Genomic DNA, 22,550 nt, shown 5'->3' on the forward strand with positions numbered 1-22,550 from the left:
CCAGAAAGCAAACACAGGATGCTACAAATAAGAATGATTTAGAAAATTAAAAGGCATTCATGGGAATTAAAAAGAAGTAGTTAAAATTAAAAACTCAAATGCAGTTTAAAAATAAAATTGGGGAACTGTCCCAGAGTAGAGGAAAAAAAAAGAGATTGATTGAGGGTCACCAACGGATAAAAAAAGACCCAGAGAAAAGCACGGCATAATAAAATGTTATAATAACACTGAGGGCAAATAGAAGGTCCTAAGCACTTCCAGAGTGAATACACAAAGCACAGGTCTTATTTAAAACTTCTTAATAGAAACACTGGAAGACTTAAGACAATGAAGCTAGTCCTTCAAACTTCTGCAGGAAAATGGTTTCTAACCTAGTATTCTATACTCAGTCAAAATTAGAGCTATTTCCAAACAATGAAGGTCTCAAAAACTTTATCTCCCATGCACCTTTCTCTGGAAGTTACCAGAAAGTGTGCTTTACCAAATGATGTCATAAATAAAGACAGGGAAGACATGAGATCCCTAGACAAGGAAAGAAAACGTCAATCTCCAAGATGATTTGAGAGAAGATCCCATGATAACAGTATGCAGCAGATCTAGAGAACAACCAGTCAAGACTTCAGCAGATCAAGAGACTAGAAAGATTTGTTGAAGATAGATAACTGATAAATTACCCAGTATTTCTGCATATACTAACAGGATATTTGCACAACTGGAAAGAGTTAGGGATTAGTGATGTTGTGAACATGGAAAACTAAACCAATGAACAAACAATATAATCATCAGTTCCAGGGAAAACAAAATATTGTGCAGAAGAAGAAAAGTAATCATCAAATACTATATACCTCAACTATGATTAGTGACTATATAATTACAGTATGTAATTTCTGAGTATGATGTAGTATACTGGGGAATAGTGGGTGAGAAGTGTGCCTGCAGGTAGCAGCGGGAGGGGTGCTGGTCCAGGAAAAGTAAACCTTCATCTTCCTTAGTGGAAGTTGATATAAAATGGCTAATTCGGAATAATCAAGAAATATGTTAATTAGAAATAGATTAATACCAAAAGAATCAGAGGTTAAAGTGATTCCTTCTGAGGAACAGGAAATGACTCTCCAAATTACATTAATGTACAAATGATATAAAAACTAAATTTAAATACTAAACTATAGAAATGATAGTGCTAGCACTATGAATAATAAATACTCTTTCAAAGATGGCAGAATATATTTTACACTATTATGGTTTCCTCTTCAATGGCTTTCACATTTCACTCATACGACGGATAGTCTATTTCCCAGCTGTGGAGAACTGAAAAGCAGAGCAGATCCACTGTAGAAGGTTGCACTCCAAAGTATTCTGTGAAGAAATATCCCCAGCTCCCACCCACCCTCACTATGGATCAAAGGTTAAGGGCTGGGGCAACCAGCCTTGGAACTGACATCATGTATGAATGTCAAGATAATGGTCAAGATAATGGTCAAGGCAGACCATGGAGCAGGGGCCAAGGGCATAACACTGCTGACTGAGGAACAGCAATGGCCACAAAGATTAATCTGGGCTCAGTACAAGAGAACCACAGGGAAAGTATTAAAATGACTCAGAGTCTGGAAAGCCATGGGAAAGTTGTACGGTTGCTTGCCACTTCCCTAATAGCCTAAGAGCACATGTATTTACCTCTAACTGACCCTTTCAAAAAGGGGAGTACAGTGTCGATGTAAATAATGCAATGTTCACAGCAGCACTGCTTTTAGAACAAGCTTTTACTCTGAGATATGCTCAGAGATACAGGTCAGAGTTAACATTTTGTAAATAAACCAGAGATCATACTGCTCATAACCCATATGTTTAGGATCAAAATGAACAGATACATTTGAAAATAGGTCTTAAAAACAAAGGCTCAGAAAGTACATTAATAAAAGTAGAAAATACTGCACTATAATACATAATACTTCCAGCACTAGGAGGATTCAACCTAAAATGTGCTGGAAGCATTCCTATCAGACTTGGAAAGAACATTTGCTAAGCACCTATTACGTGCCAGGCATTAATACTAGTATACTAGGGCAATAATGCTTTGATGCATCCAATGAATCAAAGAAAAAAACAAAAGAGAAATTAAAAAAAAATACGATGAGAAAAGTCAAAGTGGAAATACAATATACCAAAACTTATGGAATGCAAAAAAAGCATTTCTAAGAGTCAAGTTCATACTGATAAATGCCTACATTAAGAAACATGAAAGATCTCAAACAATCTAACCTTACACCTAAAAAACTTAGAAAAAGAACAACAAAGTCCAAAGTGATAGAAGAAAACAATAATGATCAGAGCAGAAATAAACAAAATAGAATCTAAAAACATATAAAAGATCAATGAAACCAAGTGCTGGTTCTTTAAAATGATAAAGAACATCGATAATTCTTCAACCAGACTCATCAGGAAAAAGAAAGAGGGCCCAAATAAATAAAATCAAAAATGAAAGAAGAGAAGTAACAACTGATACCACATTAATACAAAGGATTATAAGAAAATATTACAAATAACTATGTATGTGCTAAAAAATTGGACAATCTGAATGAGGAAGAAACAAAATCTGAACAATTACAACCAACCAAATTAAAGCAATAATTAATTAAATAAAAGACTTCTCGACAAACAAATGTTGTGAACTGGATGGCTTCACAGGTAAATTTCACCAAACATTCAAAGAAGAACTAATACCTATCTTTCTCAAACTATTCCAAAAAATTAAGAGGAGAACATGGCTCCCAAGCTCATTCTATAAGGCTTGCATTCCTAATTTCAAAAACAGATAAAGACACTATGAAGAAAGAAAATTGACCCTGGTTGATTGGCTCATTGGTAGCCCATCAGCCTGGCATGTGGATGTCCCAGGTTCAATTCCCAGTCAGGGCACACAGGAGAAGCACCCATCTGCTTCTCTCCTTCTCCCCCTCTTCCTTCTCTCTTTTTCTCTCTCTTCTTCTCCTCCTGCAGCCATGGTTCTATTGGAGAAAGTTGGCCTCAGGTGCTGAGGATGGCTCCATGGCCTCTGCCTCAGGTGCTAAGAAGAGTTCAGTTGCTGAGCAACAAAGCAATGCCCCAGATGGGCAGAGCATCAATCACCCCCCTAGGGGGCTTGCCCAGTAGATCTCAGCCTGGGTTCATGTGGGAGTCTGTCTGTGCCTCCCCTCCTCTCACTGAATTAAATAAAAGAAAGAAAATTATAAGCCAATATACTTGAACATAAAGTTTTAAAATCTTAAACAAAATATTAGTAAAACAAATTCAGCAATAAATTAAAAATATCATATATCATAATCAAGTAGGACTCACTCTTGATGCTTGTCTCGGTCACGTGATATATTTATCTCTCCCACCCTAAAGGCCGGTCTGTGAAAATATTTTCTGACATTAAACTGGTCCGTGGCCCAAAAAAGGTTGGGGACCACTGACGTAGATGATCTTCTCTGTATCAATTATTGCCCCCCAAATAATTTATTTCGATCTCTAGAAAGCAGTTAAAATACAGTCTCATATTCTGAATATGAATAAAAGCAGCACACATTTTAAAACTTTCCATACAAAAATTTTAATACATTGTCTTTAAGAACAAACCATTTTTTTAATGTGCTAAACACAGGACAGATTATGGCTCATAAGAGTCACAGAGCAGTTACAGATGAGACTTCGCGTTAAGAATTCATTCCAGTTCTTGAACCTCTGAACATAAGCAACAGCTGGCTACTTATTTAGGCAAGTATTCAATATTAAATCACAAAATTCTTCCAGGTTAGTGGAAGCGGGTGGAAAATTCACCTGGAATGGAACAGTGAAAGCTTATTTTACCAATTGCAAGCTCTCTCTGCATATCACACCAGCAGCTTGAAAGGGGCTGGGGGTGAGGGTGCAATAGTTAAAAGGGTTATATTTTTTAAAGTGTCAATATACACACTTAAAGTTTAAACCTATCCCTAAGCTACATTTTAGTGTCATCAGTTGCTTTCTTCCTGATCACCAGTCAAATCAGCCTCACTGATCATTTCAGGACATGAGGTGTCCAGAGAAGGGAATTCAAGCCTGAGAAGATGTCAAATGAAGAACTGTAGGAGCCAAAAGCCTGCAGGTGAGGCAGCATGAGAAAAATGGCCTGCACTGTCTGCAGAAACTCTCCTCGCTTAGAAGCATCAGCGACCGCATTGGAAACCATCTTTAATGTTGCATTTCCTAGATGTGCCTGGAACTGGTAATGCCTGACAAATTCTGTAAATTACCATGCCTGCATTTAGTAGACAATTTGGTTAATAATACTAATTTAATTCCCATTTAACTGGCTTTCTCACATCCTAAATAAACTCTTGTAACTAAAGAAGACTATTTCAAAGATAAATTCTAAGATAATAGTAAATTCATTTTTAAGAAACCTGCAATCTTAATTTAAATATAGATTTTCCTTTATTACATTTTAATTTTATTTCATATTATTATTCTGCATTTATTTAGTATATCCTATTCAGGCTTTTTGCACTGACTTTTAATGTCAATTCAATCTGATTATATAAAATAATGTTCAGCTCCAATAAAACTATAAAAAATCTTTTTATACTTTTTAAAACAGTAAATATTTAAAACATTTTTACATAACAAAAATCAGTATGAATCCAGTGACATTAAAATATCACTCTATTCTCCACAAAATAGTTCAATTCAAAATAAATGTTCCCTGTTATTTTACTCTCAGTTTGCATCTTTGTCTCTATTTCAGGTATTTTCTTCTAAGTCTAATGCTTTTGTTCCTTGTAATGACACCTAATTTGTTGTTACTGCATATTTATCATTTACAATTGTTCTTAAGTAATTAAGTATGTGTTATGTAAAATTTTAGGGTAAGAATCATTCAAAATACTTTTAAAATGTCATTATTTTTATACCATTTTTAAGTAGCTTGCTCTCCTGAGTGTTTTGTAGATTAAAAAAATACTTCTACTTTCTAAAATGATGAGATCAATTTAGCAGATATTAAAACTTAACGTAAGAGTTGCTGCTCATTGCCACTGAGAATTTCTATAGAATGAATCAACTGTACCACACTACGTTTCTAGACTATTATGCCCAGCTGTTCAACCAGGAGCAATGGCACAGGACAAAAAAACAGATTCTAAACTCATATCTGTATCAAGCCAATACGTTCTTGTCAACCGGTATAGTAACTGATCATTCAAGGCACATGAAAAAGAACACAATACTGTATTTAACTTGAGCAGGGCTGTTAAAGTACTGACAACTAACCAATACCCTATAAATATCTTATTTTGGCAATGGCCCACAAGGTTAACGTCTAGATAATTCAGCCTGATATATAAAATAACTCATGAAAATTAAATTTTATAATTTTCCACTTTTGAGAAATAATATATAATTTAAAGTAATACATGCTTATATCACTTGAAAAATGTTTATATACTAAAATCACTATAGTCTATAACAGTGGTTTTCAACTTTTTCCCACTTGGGGACCAATGAAAACAGAATTATTTCGGGGACCACCATGGCAGAAATCCCCCAGAGCATAAGCAAACTGGACTAAGATCACTGGGTCTCTAATCTTCATATATTAGGATGGTGAACTCTTTTGGAGACCGACACGAAACTTCTGGCAGACTGGTCCACAGACTGGCAGTTGAAAACACTGGTTTATCTGGTACAAATCACTTAGAAAACACAAATCAGTCAGACATTGTTCTTTTCAGATATACATATAAAGATGGAAATCAACATTTGCAGCATGAATAGATTTGATTAGCAAATTCACCATGTAGATATGACTGTCTAATCAATAAAGTGTGCCCTTGAGTCTAATCACCATTATAACCAAGTAATCTGTCAATTATATTATGAGTTGTAATCCCCCATCCACAACCAGAACATGCCCTGTGATATATGGCGATTCTAAAAGAAACACGACCGCGTGGGCCACATCAGTAGGTTCTCCAAATCTCCCAAGAGGGATATTTTTCTTTAAGTGCTCTTCTTTCAAGTCTTTCGTCATATCTGTATGAACAAATCCTAAAAAAGAAATGTTTGTTTAGTAGAAAAGGGGAGACACTAAAAAAATTTGCTCTATTTCAAATAAAAATAAATCTGCTCCAGAAAATTTGAGATTACTAATAAACCCTGTTTAGGAAATACAGAGTTTTGCTAGTAATCATGTAACCAAGTCTACATTTCCATTCACTTTAACTCAATGAACATTTACTGAACACTAAAATATGATTCCCAAATATTTGGCCCAAGTCATAGCACAATGTAAATAGGTATATATAAACATGAATAAAAATTCTATTCCTTGAGGAACCTATAATTTGCAGAAAACAGTCACTTGTACCCCTAATTATAAAATAAGGAAGTCTAGTGAATATCCCTATAGATGTATAAAAGTACAACAGAATTTATTAATTTCTACTTGCATATGGTAGAGGGGTGGAAGATGGGGCAGAGGAAAGGAAGGCAATCCAAAGGTGGTCACATGAACTGATTTGGCACTATGACAAAAATTAGTTCCATTTGCTGTTAAGTAGGACAGCTGATGATTAGAAAGACTAGTATTTCTTCTCTTTTTTTTTTCATTCAGTAAGAGGAGGGGAGGCAGAGACAGACTCTCGCAAATGCCAGGGCCACTCAGCAAGCTCACTAGGTGGCGATGCTCTGCTCATCTGGGGTGTTGCTCCATTGCTCAACAACCAAGCTCTTCTTAGCGCCTAAGGAGGCGGCCAAGGAGCCATCCTCAGTGCCCCGGGCCAACTCGTTCCAATCGAGCCATGGCTGCAGGATGAGAAGAGAAAAGTGGGAGGGGGAGGGGTGGAGAAGCAGACGGGTGCTTCTCCTGTGTGCCTTGACTGTGAATCAAATCCAGGACATCCACACACCAGGCTGACATTCTATCACTGAGCAAACCGGCCAGGGCCAACTAGTATTTCCAATATTCATATTGAAAAAAAAATCTTAAGGCGATACCCAATTCTGATAGAAGTATACACAGAAAAGTAAAAGTTTAACATGGCATTGGTGTATGCAATAAAGCAGGGGTCCCCAAACTTTTTACACAGGGGGCCAGTTCACTGTCCCTCAGACCGTTGGAGGGCCGGACTATAAAAAAACTATGAACAAATCCCTATGCACACTGCATATATCTTATTTTAAAGTAAAAAAACAAAATGGGAACAAATACAATATTTAAAATAAAGAACAAGTAAATTTAAATTAACAAACTGACCAGTATTTCAATGGAAACTATGGGCCTGCTTTTGGCTAATGAGATGGTCAATGTGCTCCTCTCACTGACCACCAATGAAAGAGGTGCCTCTTCCGGAAGCGCGATGGGGGCTGAACAAATGGCCTCAGGGGGCTGCATGTGGCCCCCGGGCCGTAGTTTGGGGACCCCTGCAATAAAGCTTGCAGAGAACATGTTCTAAACTATGAAGTTCTACAGTATATAAGTACTATATAATATATTAGGGGACTAATCCTAACAGACTCATAGAGATATGCCAGCACTTTAGTCTTACTAATAAAATCTTGTGATTAGTCTGAAATATACAAATACATATTACTAATAATATATTTAATTTATATAATCAGTATTCACGATTCAATCATTTAAGCTTCAAAAAGGGAAGCAAATATTTCTCATAAAATGAATAACTAGAAAAATATAAAATTTTAAGTTCATAAAAAGTAAATGGATTAAAAGACAGACATGACATGTGAAGTAAAAATTTAATGTACAAGCTCAAAATTACTGTTCCCAAATTAGCTTGTGTTAAAATTAAAGTCTTTATAACTCCAACTATAAATCAATCTAAATACACTGCTATTGAAAATCAGAGGTTAAAAATGAACTAAGCACTGCGTTAAGAGTCAGCATTAAGCACAGGTTTATTATGCACTAATATGTAATTATTTTTCTTTGCCTTGGGTTTTCACTTTAAATATCCAAACATTTCCTTAAAAGTCTTTGGAGAGCTTATCATAAATTTTTCTATCATGAAGCCTATGACAATGACAGATTTATTAGGGAAAAGTTGAATGTCTTTCATTAAGAAACTAGTTAAATAAATCATGGTACATGCACACAGTAGAACAACATGCAGGCATTAGAATGATTCTATAGAAAGATATTTAAAATAAAACATTTAACAAGTAGGTTACAAATGAATTCAGTTACACTACTATTAAAAAGATACAACCTTCCAATTATAAAATAAATAACGAATGTAATGTCCAGCATGGTGACTATCATTAATACTCTACTGTATATTTTAATGTAGCTAAGAAAGTAGACCTTAAAAGTTCTTATCACAAGAAAAATTTTAACAGTGTATGGGGACAGGTATTAACTAGACTTACTGTGGTAATCATTCCCAACCTATGCAAATATGGAATTGTTATACTGTATATCTCCAAGTAATATTATGTAATGTGTCGATTTTACCTCAATAAAACTACAAATTTAAAAACATATACTAATGACTAAAATATGTATCTACAAAAATATTAACAATGATTATCTTTAGCTACTAGAATTAAAGGTAATGATTATTTTCTCCTCCATACTTGTCTGTGCTTTCCTAACTGTCTACAACAGATATATATTATTTTGGGGTTTTTTTGTTTGTTTGTTTGTTTTGTATTTTTCCGAAGTTGGAAACAGGGAGGCAGTCAGACAGACTCCCGCATGCACCCGGCCAGGATCCACCCAGCATGCCCACCAGGGGTCGATGCTCTGCCCATCTCGGGGCGTCGCTCTGCCGCAATCAGAGCCATTCCAGCGCCTGAGGCAGAGGCCACAGAGCCATCCCCAGTGCCCAGGCAAACTTTGCTCCAATGGAGCCTTGGCTGCAGGAGGGGAAGAGAGAGACAGAGAGGAAGGAGAGGGGGAGGGGTGAAGAAGCAGATGGGCGCTTCTCCTGTGTGCCCTGGCCGGGAATCGAACCCGGGACTCCTGCACACCAGGCCGACGCTCTACCACTGAGCCAACCGGCCAGGGCCTATTTTTGTATTTTGATAAAATGTTATTGAAAAAAGATGCACAGTACTAACTTCAGATATCCATAACGAGGGCCTGGAATAATAAAACAATTTCATATTGTGTTTAACTGAAAAATTACATTATGAAATAAAATCTCTACCATGGTACCTTACCACATTTAAAGTCAGCAACATTTCCTTCCTTCCCTTTCATATTTAAGAACAATGAGGTAGCCAGAAGGAAAGCATAAATAAAAGCAGCAGCTGACAGAAACAATGATAAAACTGGATGACCAGCCTTGGTATAATTTTAAGTGAAATGCCGATGAAACTTCATCTACAGAGAATAGTCAATAATCAATAAGCAATCCAATCATCTCAAGAACTATCACTGGGCTTCCTTGATATACAAAGTTTAATGTCTTTAGACACATTTATTTTCAAAGATGCCTCAGAGAAATGTATTAGAAAAAATAAATTCACCTAACACGTTAAGGAAGTTGAATGAATTAAAATTATAAAAGTATCATTTAAAGCTTGTTTCCTCCCAAAGAGTTCATGACACAATTATCCTTTACTCTAAGGTCATTTCAATTTTTAGCAAAATTGGCAAAAAATATTTCCCCACTTATTTTTAAATTTTGAAAAACTCTCAGCAAAAAAAGAAAGAAAAAAAGAAATTAAGGAAGGAAGGAAGGAAGGAAGGAAGGAAGGAAGGAAGGAAGGAAGGAAGGAAGGAAGAAAGAAAAGGATAAAAAGTATATATAGAGAGAAAAAGAGTGTGTGCTTTTATCTTAAGGAAAAAAACTCAATAAACTACAGTAAAAATGGCTTACTGAGAGACCTTGCCAACATGATGAACAAATTCTATTCTCGACTTGTAATGGGCTCCAGTGACTTTTTCTCAAGGGCAGCATTATGTGGTAAAAGACCTCTAGTTTAGGACACACTATATGAGATTCTGTTCCCTACTCTGCCACAACTATCAAAGATTAAGTTATGACCTAAGCAAAGGCATATACTATCTAAAACTATATGGCTGTTTCTATATCATAAAACGAGTGCAGTAGATTGAAAAACAGCTGATTTGCCTTGCTTCTGGGTAGACTGGAGTTCTGAAGTGTTTGTCTTTTTGGAGACAAAGAGTAAGGCCAGGCCACACAACCTGTGAGAGGCCATTGAAAGTGTTTTTACCTTTAAAAAGGGGCAGATCAACATAGAATAGGGTATGTTATTTAAAAAGTGAAGCAGCTCTATATGGAATCAACTCCAAGATACACTTGTCTATAAATAAAGAGAGGTACAGAAAGTTGTAAATGGCATGACACAATTTGTGTTTCTTAAACATACACACACACCTTATTGTTTTGTATATAAAATGCAGAGAAACTAGCTCACAGTGTTGCTTTTGAGAAAAGGAACTAAATGAGGAGAGAAGACTGACTGTCCCTCTATGCCTTTCTGTACTTTTGAATGTTGTACCATGTTTGTATTAGCTATTAAAGACATATTTTAAAGCAACTACCCACTACAGTTTCAACTGATCAACAGTTTCTCATATACAATATTTTCCAACCAATAAGATTTATCCATGATGAGTATTGATATTTAAAGCAAAATCAAAACTTAGCAAGTAACTGATCATTTAAAAAATGAATAGTATTATGAAGGAAATGACAGCCTAATTTAATACTTTCCCTGTTTCTTGCTTTTCATGTTATAAGGTGCTTTTTAATTATTTTCCTTAATTGAAAACTCCATTTGAAGGTGACCAGAAAAACTGATGTAAAAACTTATTTATTAATTCTGTATTAGTCAGGTCTATTAAAATATCTGGTGAATAATCTGGTTATAATTACTAACAAAAATAAAGTTTATACATAATCCATAGAATAAATTTAATTGTACTATCTCAACTTAAACTTTGTTTCTGACCAATGAAGCATATTTATACTATGAGACCTGTTAAATATATATAGCCAATTAAATCTAATAAAAGTCAGCTTATTAAACAGCCACATCGTTAGCAACATGATTTTTCTGTAGTAAAATTGCACTGGAAAGATTTTTAAGAAAGATTATACATACAAACACACTTCCATAAAACTTTCCTTAGCATACAAACAGGATTCCCATTATTTAGCCTGTTGCCTTGACAACTAATTCACTAACAAAATTAAGCAATCATTCTTCAGTGTTTCCATAGCATCGTACACGTATCTTTACATTGATTACATGGCATTATAATTATCTGTTTATAGGTCTGTCTTTCCCACTGTACTTAGGTCCTTGTGACAGAACTATCTTATTCATTTTTGTAATTTTGGAATCTAACCCACCCCTTGCATATAGAAGACACTCCAGTAGGTCTGCTGAATGATTCATTATGAGCTAGGAACACTTCCATTATCCCTTAAACCATCAGCTTTTAAATCACATGAATGAACTCTTCCTCCCCCTCCCCCCCACAACACTGCAATCCCTAGAAGAGAAGGAAGGAAATACATGCAGCCAAAACCATAAATGATCGCTCCTCCATGTGGACAGACAAGACTGATACTAACGCGAGTCAGGCTGCAGAAAGCACACACAGGTAGGAAGCCATGACAAGATGACACAGCAGCTATTGGATGGTACTTATTTATTTACTTATTTAGGAATAACAGATATACTGTATCTAAACCACAATCAAACAAATGCTCATGGATTTGGAATGCTTACATTTAGCTAGTCGCTGACTAAACAGTGAATTGGGATGAAGGCACACTATACAGCAAAAGCGCTATCAGAAGGTTTTGACTGACCATCCCTGATACCTGCTGGTTCAGCCTCAGTGCCGAATAAAACACCAACTCTAGTGGCCAAGCTGCAGTCACTAGTAACTTGAAAAAATGGCAAAAGTCGGCTTTTGCTGACTTTTTCTTACAAACAAGCAATTATCTAAACAAAATATCTGTTCTTGATATAGGTAATCAATTCTTAAATACCCATCTATAGTATGCTAGGACAAAAATTCTATGGCTAACTGGCAGAGGTATATGAAAACACGTATTTTATTCAAAAGTCAAGTAAATATGTAACCAAAATTCCTATCACAACATCTAATGAGTGATAATGGTCAATATAAGATTTAGCACCTTTTTATTGCCCTCTTAACTACCCCACGCAAGTTTAACAACTAGTAATTGGGCAAGAGGCAAATACGGCCATTTTTTAAGCTTACCATAGCTGGAAATAAAAGATAAAGCTTTTCCTAACAGTCCTGGCATAAACCTTCAGCAAGCCACTGTCTCCTAGATTCCAGTCTTATAAACTATAAAAATGAGTGGAATAAATGATCTCCAAGATCTCTTCCAGCTCACATTCTTCCTTAATCAAAATTTAAAAATAATGATTTTAAAGAAAATACTAGGTTCAAGGAATATTTTTATAGCACCAGTGTATTACTTGATTCTTTTCACAATCGTTTTAGAACTATTCTACCCAGATGGCAATCTACAAGGACCAATTAAGAGGCCAATTAATGGCTCCCTTTCTAATAACTAGAAAAAATTAAAGAGTTTCTTTAGCCTGTAGCAACCTGAACTATAATTCTGATCATTATGTTTTAATATTTTCCAATTACCAGTTACTCACAGAACAAGTTAATTGGCTTTATGTCCCATTTAACTCATCAATATGTTCAAGTAATGTGGATTACCTAAAGTCAGCATAATAAAAGGAACAGGTGCACAAAACCGTTCCCTTGACTTCTTAAAGGGGCTCTGACTTCTGTGTACTTAGCTCACATTACACTTGTATTGTCTTACAGGTGAATTGCCTCTCCGTTGCCTTGGCTTTTAAGTCCTTTTTAACAAGAACACAAGTGCTCCTGATAGAGGCCCTACAGGAGGGCGGCTCTATGGTAAGTCTCGCCCTGAGACTTCTATTTTGAAAATTCACTAAACAGCCACCTCCCTAACCATCTTCACTGTCGGCCGCTCCCAAACACGTCTCATTTTAGAAGGCTAGTTCCTCAAGCAGTGCTTGCTGCATACATGGTAGAATGCACTGGGGCCGGAGTGCGAGTGTGCGCACCTCCGTTACAATGCACAACCAGCTTCCTCCTCCTGTAACATCGCTCAAGGAGCCTCCACTCCTTCACTGACCAGGCTGTGCCACTAAACTCACTATTAAAATCTCAGTACTCCAGAGAGTGACTTCTAAAAGATGCTGCTTCCTCCTCAGTCTGTGTAAATGTCTTTTTTTCCCATCAAATTTTTCTTTATGTTCAATTCCTAACACGAATCTTGGATAGCTCTCTGGGGTTCCATGAAGTCCAGTGAAAGGTACCTTGTCTATTTTCTAAAGAAACATTACATGACCTCAGGCAATTCTTTTTCTGTACAAATACTGACTTTCTGGAGTAGTTGGTGTATCAGTTATTGTACATGGCTGCTTTGTCAAGTGTACAAGTGATCTCACCTGCATGTCCCTCTTTATTTCTTCTGGTTTGTACTGTTATTAAAGCATACAGTACATCTCCAAGTTACAAACATCCAACTTATGTACAATTCGTACTTACAAACAGAGTACTATAAAAGCTATTGGTAATCAACTGCAGTTGGACATGAGTAAAAATGATATAGTTACTCGACTCCCGTGGCCAAGAACTAACTAATGACGACCTTATGGAACTAGAGCAGCAGATGACAGCAATTAGGGAAGCAAACAGGGACCAAAATATCCAGAGCAGAAACAGTTTTCTATAAAAGAGTTACCTGATATTCTCTGCCTCGTTGAAGCAGGAATGGCAAAGTTAAAGGAGCAAGATCCTGATACAGAGAGGGAGGTCCACCAAAGCTTACTGCACAGTTACCGAAGGCCTCAGAGGCTGCAGGCCATTGATGCTGAGAAGAGAAAAGCTCTGTACAAACCTCCCCTGATGCCTACTTCCAGAAACTGGCTCCAGCAGCAGAGTCAACCCTGACTCTAACAGCAGTCCCATCCTCTCCAACAAGTCCTTCTGCATCACCCAGGATAGTGTGAGTTTATATTTTAAAATGTTTCAGTATTTACATGCACAGAAAGGTAAAAACAAACACTATATTAAGACAGAATCTAAGCTGCATTTAACTGGTGAATGTACCCGTGCCCACGAGAGCCTATCTTCCTCGTACCTGGGCAGTGCCTGGATAGTGTTGTAGAGCTAGTCTGGTATTTCCAATATAAAGCTGTACTGTTTCCATCATAGAGACATATGCAATGTATTTAGGTAACAGAAGCATTACTTGGAAAGTTCTGCTTTGACAAACTGATGAAGTCTAAATTAATTAGCAAATATTGTGAGCAGTGTCAATAGACCATCCTAACAAGAAAAGAACACTTTAAAATAGAAAGGTTCTCCAAATGTATATAATTTGGAATTGGTCCAAAACATACGTAGTTTTGGACCAACATACCTATATCTCCTCAGCCCAACCCACCCACCTGAAATTCTTACATTCTTAATTTATGACTGATTTTTAAATGAGAAGTTTCTGTTGTGGTTTTAGTCAGGAAGAAATCATTCAGTAAATAACTACTACGTGGTTTCTGCAAACCGAGCAGCCTGGCATCACTCCCGGCCTCCTCCTGAGGCTGGTGCACAGCCTGGCAATGTGGCAGGTGAGTCCTGTCAGGGCACACTCAGCCCTCCCGCATGTCGCTGCCTAAGAGGTGAGTGTCAGTGCAGCGTCCGTGTCCCTGCGCCAGTCCTCTGAGAGCTGCCTGGTGGTGCTGACGCACGGACAGACACAAGACCAAGCTCCATGATTACTGTATAAAGCCGTAAATATACATAAAGTATGTGCAAGGATAACTTTTCACTGACCTGGTGCAACCACGTTCACTCTGATTTTCTTTCTTGCTACTTCTTTAGCAAGAGCGCGTGAGAATCCGACCAGTCCGCCTTTGCTGGCGCTGTACACACACTGGCCGGCATTGCCTTTTAAACCAACGACACTTCCTAGAAAAGAAACATTTAAGCAAATTAAAACCAATTCACTGGGTTATTTGAATATGTAGACACTTTATGCTAAACAAAGTACAAATCATTTTACCTTGTCCTTTGCTAAAATTAGGAATTCTAACCATTGTTATTCGAATAATAAGAGTCTGAATCTGCTCCAGAAAAACAGAAAACAGGATTTAAAAAATGCTTATTTGAAACCTCAAATGCAAAACATGGTTTGAGAATTGATCCCTTAAGTGACAGAAACCCCCTCTCATCTTTGACTAGATCAGCATGATGAAATTCTACAGTATTGATACAGGCTTCCCGCAGGAGAGGTTAAAACCAGGAAAAGTCGGATAATGGCTTGTTGATTTTATGATTCTACAACATAAACATAGGAAAAATTCCACCTAAAAAATAGTTCATCTGAAGATAAACCTCACTAAATTACTGTCTATCTAAGAAACGCTTCAATGACAAACTTTTAAAATCGCAATTCAGTTACGTTCAGTGATTTATTATAACTTGTAATACCCATTAAAGATTCTTGGGGGGCCTTATTTATATAAATATGAAAGAATACTTATAATTCAAATATCAACTATATGCAAATAAATTCACGCAAAACGTAAGTGGGGAAGTAATATTCTACACCAGTGACCTGTACTTACAATATAAAAATTAATCAAAAACCTCACAAAATTTTTGAAAAAGTCATGTTATTTTAGAAAAAATTCCAATACATATTTAATCAACAAATCCAAGAGTAAAATATTAATCTACATGATATATGAATGACAAAGGACAGGAACAGGGAAGCACAGAAAAAGAGAAAAGAGGGGTCACACAGAGGAAATTCCGATGGACAGAGAAAGGGGTATTAGGAAGACACACACACACAAGAAAAATACAGGCAAACAGGAAAGGTCACACAGGAAGCTTTGGAATCTTGGGATGATGCCACTCTGGTCAAAAGCGGTAATGTCTCCAGATCTTTGCTATTGTGAACAATGCTGCCACAAACATGGGGGTGCATTTCTCCTTTTGGAGCCATTCTATGGTGTCCTTGGGGTATATTCCTAAAAATGGGATAGCTGGGTCAAAAGCTTTGGTACATATATACTATGGAATACTACTCAGCCATAAGAAATGATGACATCGGATCATTTACAATAACATGGATGGACCTTGATAACATTATACGGAGTGAAATAAGTAAATCAGAAAAAAACTAAGAACTATATGAATCCATATATAGAAGGGACATAAAAATGAGACTCAGAGACATGAACAAGAATGTGATGGCAACAGGGGTAGGGGGTGGGGGGAGGGGGGAGAGAGCGAAGAAGGAGAGAGGGGTTGGGGGAGGGGAAGGGCACAAGAAAACCAGATAGAAGGTGACAGAAGACAATTTAACTTTGGGGGAGGGGTACACAGCACAATCAAATGTCAAAATAATCTAGAGATGTTTTCTTTCAACATATGTACCCTGATTTATCAATGTCACTGCATTAAATTTAATAAATAAATTTTTTAAAAAAGGTGGTAATGTCTAAAATATAAATTTTCTAAGCGCTTAAAGTAGTCCTTTTGTAATAAGATTCTATTATTTTAAAATTATCTTTTTATTTATGTTTAGCACAATCCTAAAGTTTTTCATGTATACAAGAGAATAATGAGAGTTTTTAAAATATATCTAAAACAAAAATATTTTAGAGTTAAACAAATACACCCCTCATTATCAGGTGATATATTCAGGCCAGCATACCAACAGCTTACAAGAAGAATGTTACATCATATCTGGCTGCGTTAGAAAGCAAAGGTCAACTCGTTACCAATCTTTTATAAGAAAACTGATCTCATATTTTTAAGGGTAAATGTCAAAAATATTCTAATGCTTATTAGCACAGTATTCTTTTCCCTTCTCATTTTCAAAAGAGAAAAACCCTACATTCTAGCTTGGAAAGCCATTTCCTATATTAAAAACAATAAGGTCACTTACTCAATGAAGAGGTATCTCCCTTTTGTGGCTTTTTAAGGAATTACCACTTAAAGTTAAAAGGCAGATGTTATGCTAATATTTTCAAATTAAAATTTCAAGTTATTTTGCATTTTAAGGTCTGGAAGCACATATTACACAGGTTTATCTGCCCCGTGAGGCAAGTGAACTGAAGACTACGGGTTACTTCTATCCATGCCAAAAAAAACCCCAAAACTGAAAAAGTTAGGTTTTGTTGGGGTTTTTTGTACTGATTTTTAGAGAAAGAGAAGAAGAGAGTGCAAGCAAGAGAAAGAAACATCAATTTTTTTGTTTCAGCTATTCATACCATCATTGGTTGATTCCTGTATGTGCCCTGATTGGGGATCATACCCACAATCTCAGCATGTTGGGACAACACTCCAACTCAGAGACCTGGCCAGTGCCAAAGTTCCTCTCCAAAGAAAGCTTCCTCTTAAATCTCTGAACTAGATTTATCAGTGACCCAGGCAGCTGCTCTCGACATCATTTTAGCCCCTAATATCTAAAATTTTTCAATTCCTTCTCCATATTTTAAAAATTAGATTTAACATAAAAATCAGGATGTCCAATTTCTCTTACAAAATCAAAATAGCTGATAAAACTGGGACCACATGTGTGCACAACAAAATTCTACTGGATCTGGGCAGTGGTCGCCCTGCCATTCCAAATGGCATCTGGACACCAACGCTGAGCACCTTTAGTTCTTCATCACATGGCTTGCGCTGTCTTAATATAAGCTGGTATCAACTCATTTAACACCTAATTGACCACTACAAGAATGTGAACTTGAGATCCCTGTTTTACCCATTAATCATTTAATCAAATCCTTTTCTTACAGACAATAAAACGACTCATTTCATCCAAGTTTCACACATGAACAAATTCCAATTTAGTCAATTACATATTTTTACGGCTCTGGAAGATAATTACAAACCACAAAGATGAGACTCACCTACATTAACAATAGACCCTCTCTGTTGTTGAATCATCGTTTTCATGGCAGCTTTACAGGTCAGCATGGAACCCAAAAGGTTAGTATGAAGCTGAGTTATCATATCTTCAGTTTTTGTTCTTACTAAAAGGCTGTCTCTTTAAAAAAATTTAAAAAGCATGTAAATTAAAAAATGGTATAAAACCAAAACATCAAGAAATACAAAACATTATTACTGAAAAGAGAGTATAAAAAGTGGTTCATATCTGAGTTAGAACACCTAGAAAGTCCCATTTTAAACTTGGTTTTGAGAGGTACTAAAATAACTGACAACCAGAAAGAGTCGAGTTGAAAGCGCCTTCCTGTCCCCTCTCAGGTAGAGTGGCAAATGTTCCGAACTGTGAAAAGTAGTGCCAGGTAGCCAAAATAGCTTAAATTAACCAAGCAATTTCCATACTAAGCCTTTCTTGTTTAGCAAAAAGATTATTACATTAGTCTGAATATTCTGTCTCAACTGCACCATAAAGTTAAAAGAATACCTGCTCCGATCCCATTAATGTTAAGTTCATGAACTGACAACACTGATTTATGATGACAAAGTCAGAGTGGTTTCCTATAGGAATATTCATTGGGAAACTGAGAGCGCCTTCTGAAGGGCTGGAAGACTACCGCTCAACATGAATGTTGATTACAATGTTAAAACCGATCCAACTGAACCCTTCATGAATTATCTCAAATGAAGGAATGTATGGATTGACGGACTACATTTTAAAATACAGTTTTTATCTCAATTAGAGATAAAACAAGTTAATTATCACATTAACTCATACTTATCAAAGACATATTAAGAAAAAAATAACATTAGAAATGTACTTAAATTTGTGACAAACCTGTTAATTCCAGCTGCATTTACCAAAAAGTTAATGGGACCTAAATTTTTCTCCATCTCTTCAAATGTCTTTTGAACATCATGTTCTTTGGCAACATCACAGCTAAATGCCAAATGACCACCTACACAACGAAGAATAGGATTACTTATATATTGTAACCTGAATTTACAAATTATTCAATATATATTGTTAAGCACCTACTATGAGCGAGGCCTGTGCAAACCCAGAACCTAGAGACAAAAGATGACTGACATGGGTTCCTGCTCTCATGAAGTTCAGCCTAATAACACTGGATTGAGGGCAGGTAGACAGGACCAGGAGAAATGAGGTAATATTACAGCATGTCAATCTTAAAACTTGTGTTTTGTTTTGTTTTTCAACTTTTCAATTTTTACTGAATTCACTGGAGTCACATTGGTTAATAAAATTATACAGGCTTCACCTGAAACCTATCTGTATATTGTGTTCTTAATCAACAAAAAGTAGAGCATTTTTTGCGTTCATAACACTTTGTAAAACTCAGTAATATATATCCCTTTGACACTGATCACATCTACTCGACTCAACAGTCTTCTGGGCTTTATATCCAATTTTTTTTCCTGGTCCTGCTCTGCATATAATCTCTAGAGTTTCATTGTTCTTTTACTTTTTCACTATGACACATAAATTATTATTATGACTACTCTTCAAGCCTGACCAGGTAGCTGTTAAAAAAAAATTAAAACTACAAACCATGAAAAAAAAGTCTTTTACTAAAAGCAAATTTTATTTACCTTTTCTTTAATGTTCACTTTTTATAAATGCTTAAACAAATAAAGTGCACTTCAATGCGCTTTCTTTAATAAAATACCATTTTAATGCTCTAAAATCTACTCTTTTTTTTTTTTTTTTTTTTTTGGCTCATCTTCTGGCTGACTTTGCAGAATAGTTCAAACTAAAAGAAACCCCTCAAGCCTTTGGTAACAGTAAATCATTGGGAAGTCACACTTCCTGGGTATAAAACCAATCAGTCGCAGAACATGATTCAAAGACTTAAAAGGCTCCAAAGCATCCTGTGTCTCACTCTTGGCTTTCATTTGAGGAGTTCTTGAGTCCACAACAACCCTTGAAATCTCGACCAACAGTTTTAATCTCCACTGATGGTTTGGGTTGACTCTGTAAGGACCACATTTCTTGCCTCTTTGTCAAAGTAACACAATGGCAATGAATATAAGCAGCAAGAAGCATTCACTGAAATTCTGATTTTTAAATTATGTTGCTTTTTTCTTTTAGAAACTCTAATGTTCTCTTAATCCATGTAACCAATTAGGATAAACCAATATGTAATGTTATTTAAAGGTCACAGCCATCACTTGCATCTCCAGGCCTCTTTTTTCCCCCAATGCCTCCCTGATAGTAAATGAGGTGCATCTGTCCATCCTAGCAATTAAACAAATTGCAGCATCTTACTATCTTTCAAATATCCCATTTACCCTATCATCAAGAGGCTTAAATTCACAAAACAAGTTACTGATCCATTACTAAACAGAAAAAAAAAATTGAGGTTTAAATGCAATAAAAAGGAATTTGCCAGGACAAATCACTATTCCCCATTTGTGAGTCACTAAAAGCATTTAATAACTAATCAAGTGCTTATGCGGGTATTAAAGCAAACCAGGAACACCTCAAAACTGGCTGGTACTCAAACGTCTCCCCATGGAACAGTTTTGTGTATCCACACTCAACCAGAACAGCACTCAGCAAAACTGAAGCAAGCCTTTTCTGCCTGACACGCCTACTGAACTCCTTGCTGCCCAAACCTGCCTCCCAGACGCCGGCGATCTTGCACCACGGGTGTGCACTTTGCCCTACATAAGGAGTTAACCGCCTGGCCTGTGGCGGTGCAGTGGTTTATAAAGCGTGGACCTAGAATACTGAGGTTGCCGGTTTGAAACCATGGGCTTGCCTGGTCAAGTCACATAAGGGAAATGATGCTTCCTGCTCCTCCCCCTTCTCTCTCTCTCTTTCTTCTAAAATGAATAAATAAAATTTAAATTAAAAAAAAGAAAAAGAAGCTAACTGGCCTGTGGCTCTCTCCTTCCAGACGCCAACCCAAAGCATGTCCTCCAGGCTAGCACCAGGGAGGTGGGTGCTTATTAATGGGGCCTCACAAGACTTGGATCGCAAGGAAAACCCGAGGGTTCAGTCCCCTGCTGCGGGCAGCCTGGCAGGAGGACTCTAAGGGGACAGGCGGTACAAGCTCAGTCTGCACGCGGGACGGGCGCGCCTGCACGTGGGCAGCTGGATCGCCCAGACCCGCCCGTTTTACAAACGAGAAGACTGCGGGCGCTTGGACCACATCACGCAAGCAGACAGCCAGCTCGGTACCTACCGCCGAGGTCACCGGCGGCGGCTTTGGCCACTTCCAGGTTTCTGGCGATGATGGCCAATCGGTAGCCTTTCTGGGCCATTAACTGGGCCACCGCCCTGCCAATGCCCCGGGAGCCTCCAAAAACAGCACAGACTTTGTTCATCTCGGACTAGCGAGTCGCAAACTCGGTAGAAAGAGAGCTAGGAGTGCCAGTCTCTTTCCAGATTCGGACTTTTATACCATGGCCGCTTCAAAGAGCCCAACAGCCGCGAGAAGACGCACTATTCCACCCCTCCTCTTGCCACCGCACCCTGGCCATCCAGGAGGCTGGGAAGAGGCGCTAAGAGTGAGGCATCAGCGCCGTGACGTCAGCGCGCACGGGCTCCCGGGCGCCCCGCCCTAAGAGGACGCGGCCGCGAAGTTGCCAGAGTGTCCGAGGACCGGCCGGAAAAGAGCTGCGCAGCATCCTGGGACTTGTAGTCGTGATGCAGGCGGGTTGAGGCACGGGCGCGCAGCCCTGTGAGAAATGTACTCTACACGCCCAGGGACCTGGGAGTCAAAATTAGAGCTTCGGTGACCAGCCTCTCCACTGTGCCCGGAAGTAATGGGGTCGTTAAGACTCTGGACTTTGTTTTACAATCAGCACAGTCCCTATCAAAAAGAGACAAGTTGATCACCATAGTTTGAATATATAGGCATTTATAGCAGGATTTTCTACTGGTGTGTGGGCTGTCGGTGCCCCTTACAGAGCATTGTTCCAGGGTCAACTGTAGACTATTCAGAGATCAAGTGTCTGCCCTTCAGCCAGTGTTTGTCTTTGGCCAGACTGTAGATGCGCTACCTGTTGAAGAAGTGGTCCCCAAGTATCAGACTCATACCGAATCCTACCTGTCCCCTCCCCAAGTTGCCTGAGAAATGGGACCCACCCCAGCTGGATGTTACCATTCATCTAAAATGTTATTGTAAAGGCACATGCCCTATCAGAATCCCATGTAATAGGAGCTCAAGCAATGGTAATTGAGTGATTGAATACTGCAGGATCCCTAAAACAAGCATCAGCTGCTGCAAACAAAAGCAGGTTCCTGCAATTCCAAAGATATGTGCTGAGTGCTCTTGAGAGTTAATAAGCTAAAAATTGAGCATTTGTAACTATTTTACTGTAAAAGGAAGCGTTTCTTGATATTTCATTTGATATTGTTCAGCAAAGGGTACACCGTACTTATTACTACTAAAACACACACAACCTGGCATAACAGGACTAAACATGAAACACTGGTTTCATAATTATGTAGTTCAAAATCATACAGTACAAATTGTATTAACTCAAAAAATTAGATTAAAAGGAGAAATAAAGAGAA

At 37.5% G+C, this 22,550-nt stretch overlaps 1 protein-coding gene across 2 annotated transcripts in view; it reads right to left on the bottom strand.

The window, feature by feature from the left end:
• The window catches only part of CBR4 (carbonyl reductase 4), a 104,278-nt gene extending 82,760 nt beyond the window's left edge, over nt 1–21,518 (bottom strand). Inside the window, exons 1-5 of one of the 2 annotated variants that reach the window (XM_066387867.1) lie at nt 21,214–21,518; nt 18,843–18,963; nt 17,974–18,110; nt 14,879–15,013; nt 4,533–6,066 (exon numbers count right to left, since the gene is read on the bottom strand). In XM_066387867.1, coding sequence (XP_066243964.1) covers nt 5,888–6,066; nt 14,879–15,013; nt 17,974–18,110; nt 18,843–18,963; nt 21,214–21,355 — 714 coding nt within the window. In that variant the 5' untranslated portion in view covers nt 21,356–21,518 and the 3' untranslated portion in view covers nt 4,533–5,887. Of the gene's footprint in view, nt 1–4,532; nt 6,067–14,878; nt 15,014–17,973; nt 18,111–18,842; nt 18,964–21,213 lie in introns of those variants that run through there. The other variant, XM_066387868.1, reaches the window with a different exon arrangement.
• Nucleotides 21,519–22,550: the final 1,032 nt, after the last annotated feature.

This window comes from Saccopteryx leptura, chromosome 1 (assembly GCF_036850995.1).
Source record: "Saccopteryx leptura isolate mSacLep1 chromosome 1, mSacLep1_pri_phased_curated, whole genome shotgun sequence".
Taxonomy (NCBI): domain Eukaryota; kingdom Metazoa; phylum Chordata; class Mammalia; order Chiroptera; family Emballonuridae; genus Saccopteryx; species Saccopteryx leptura.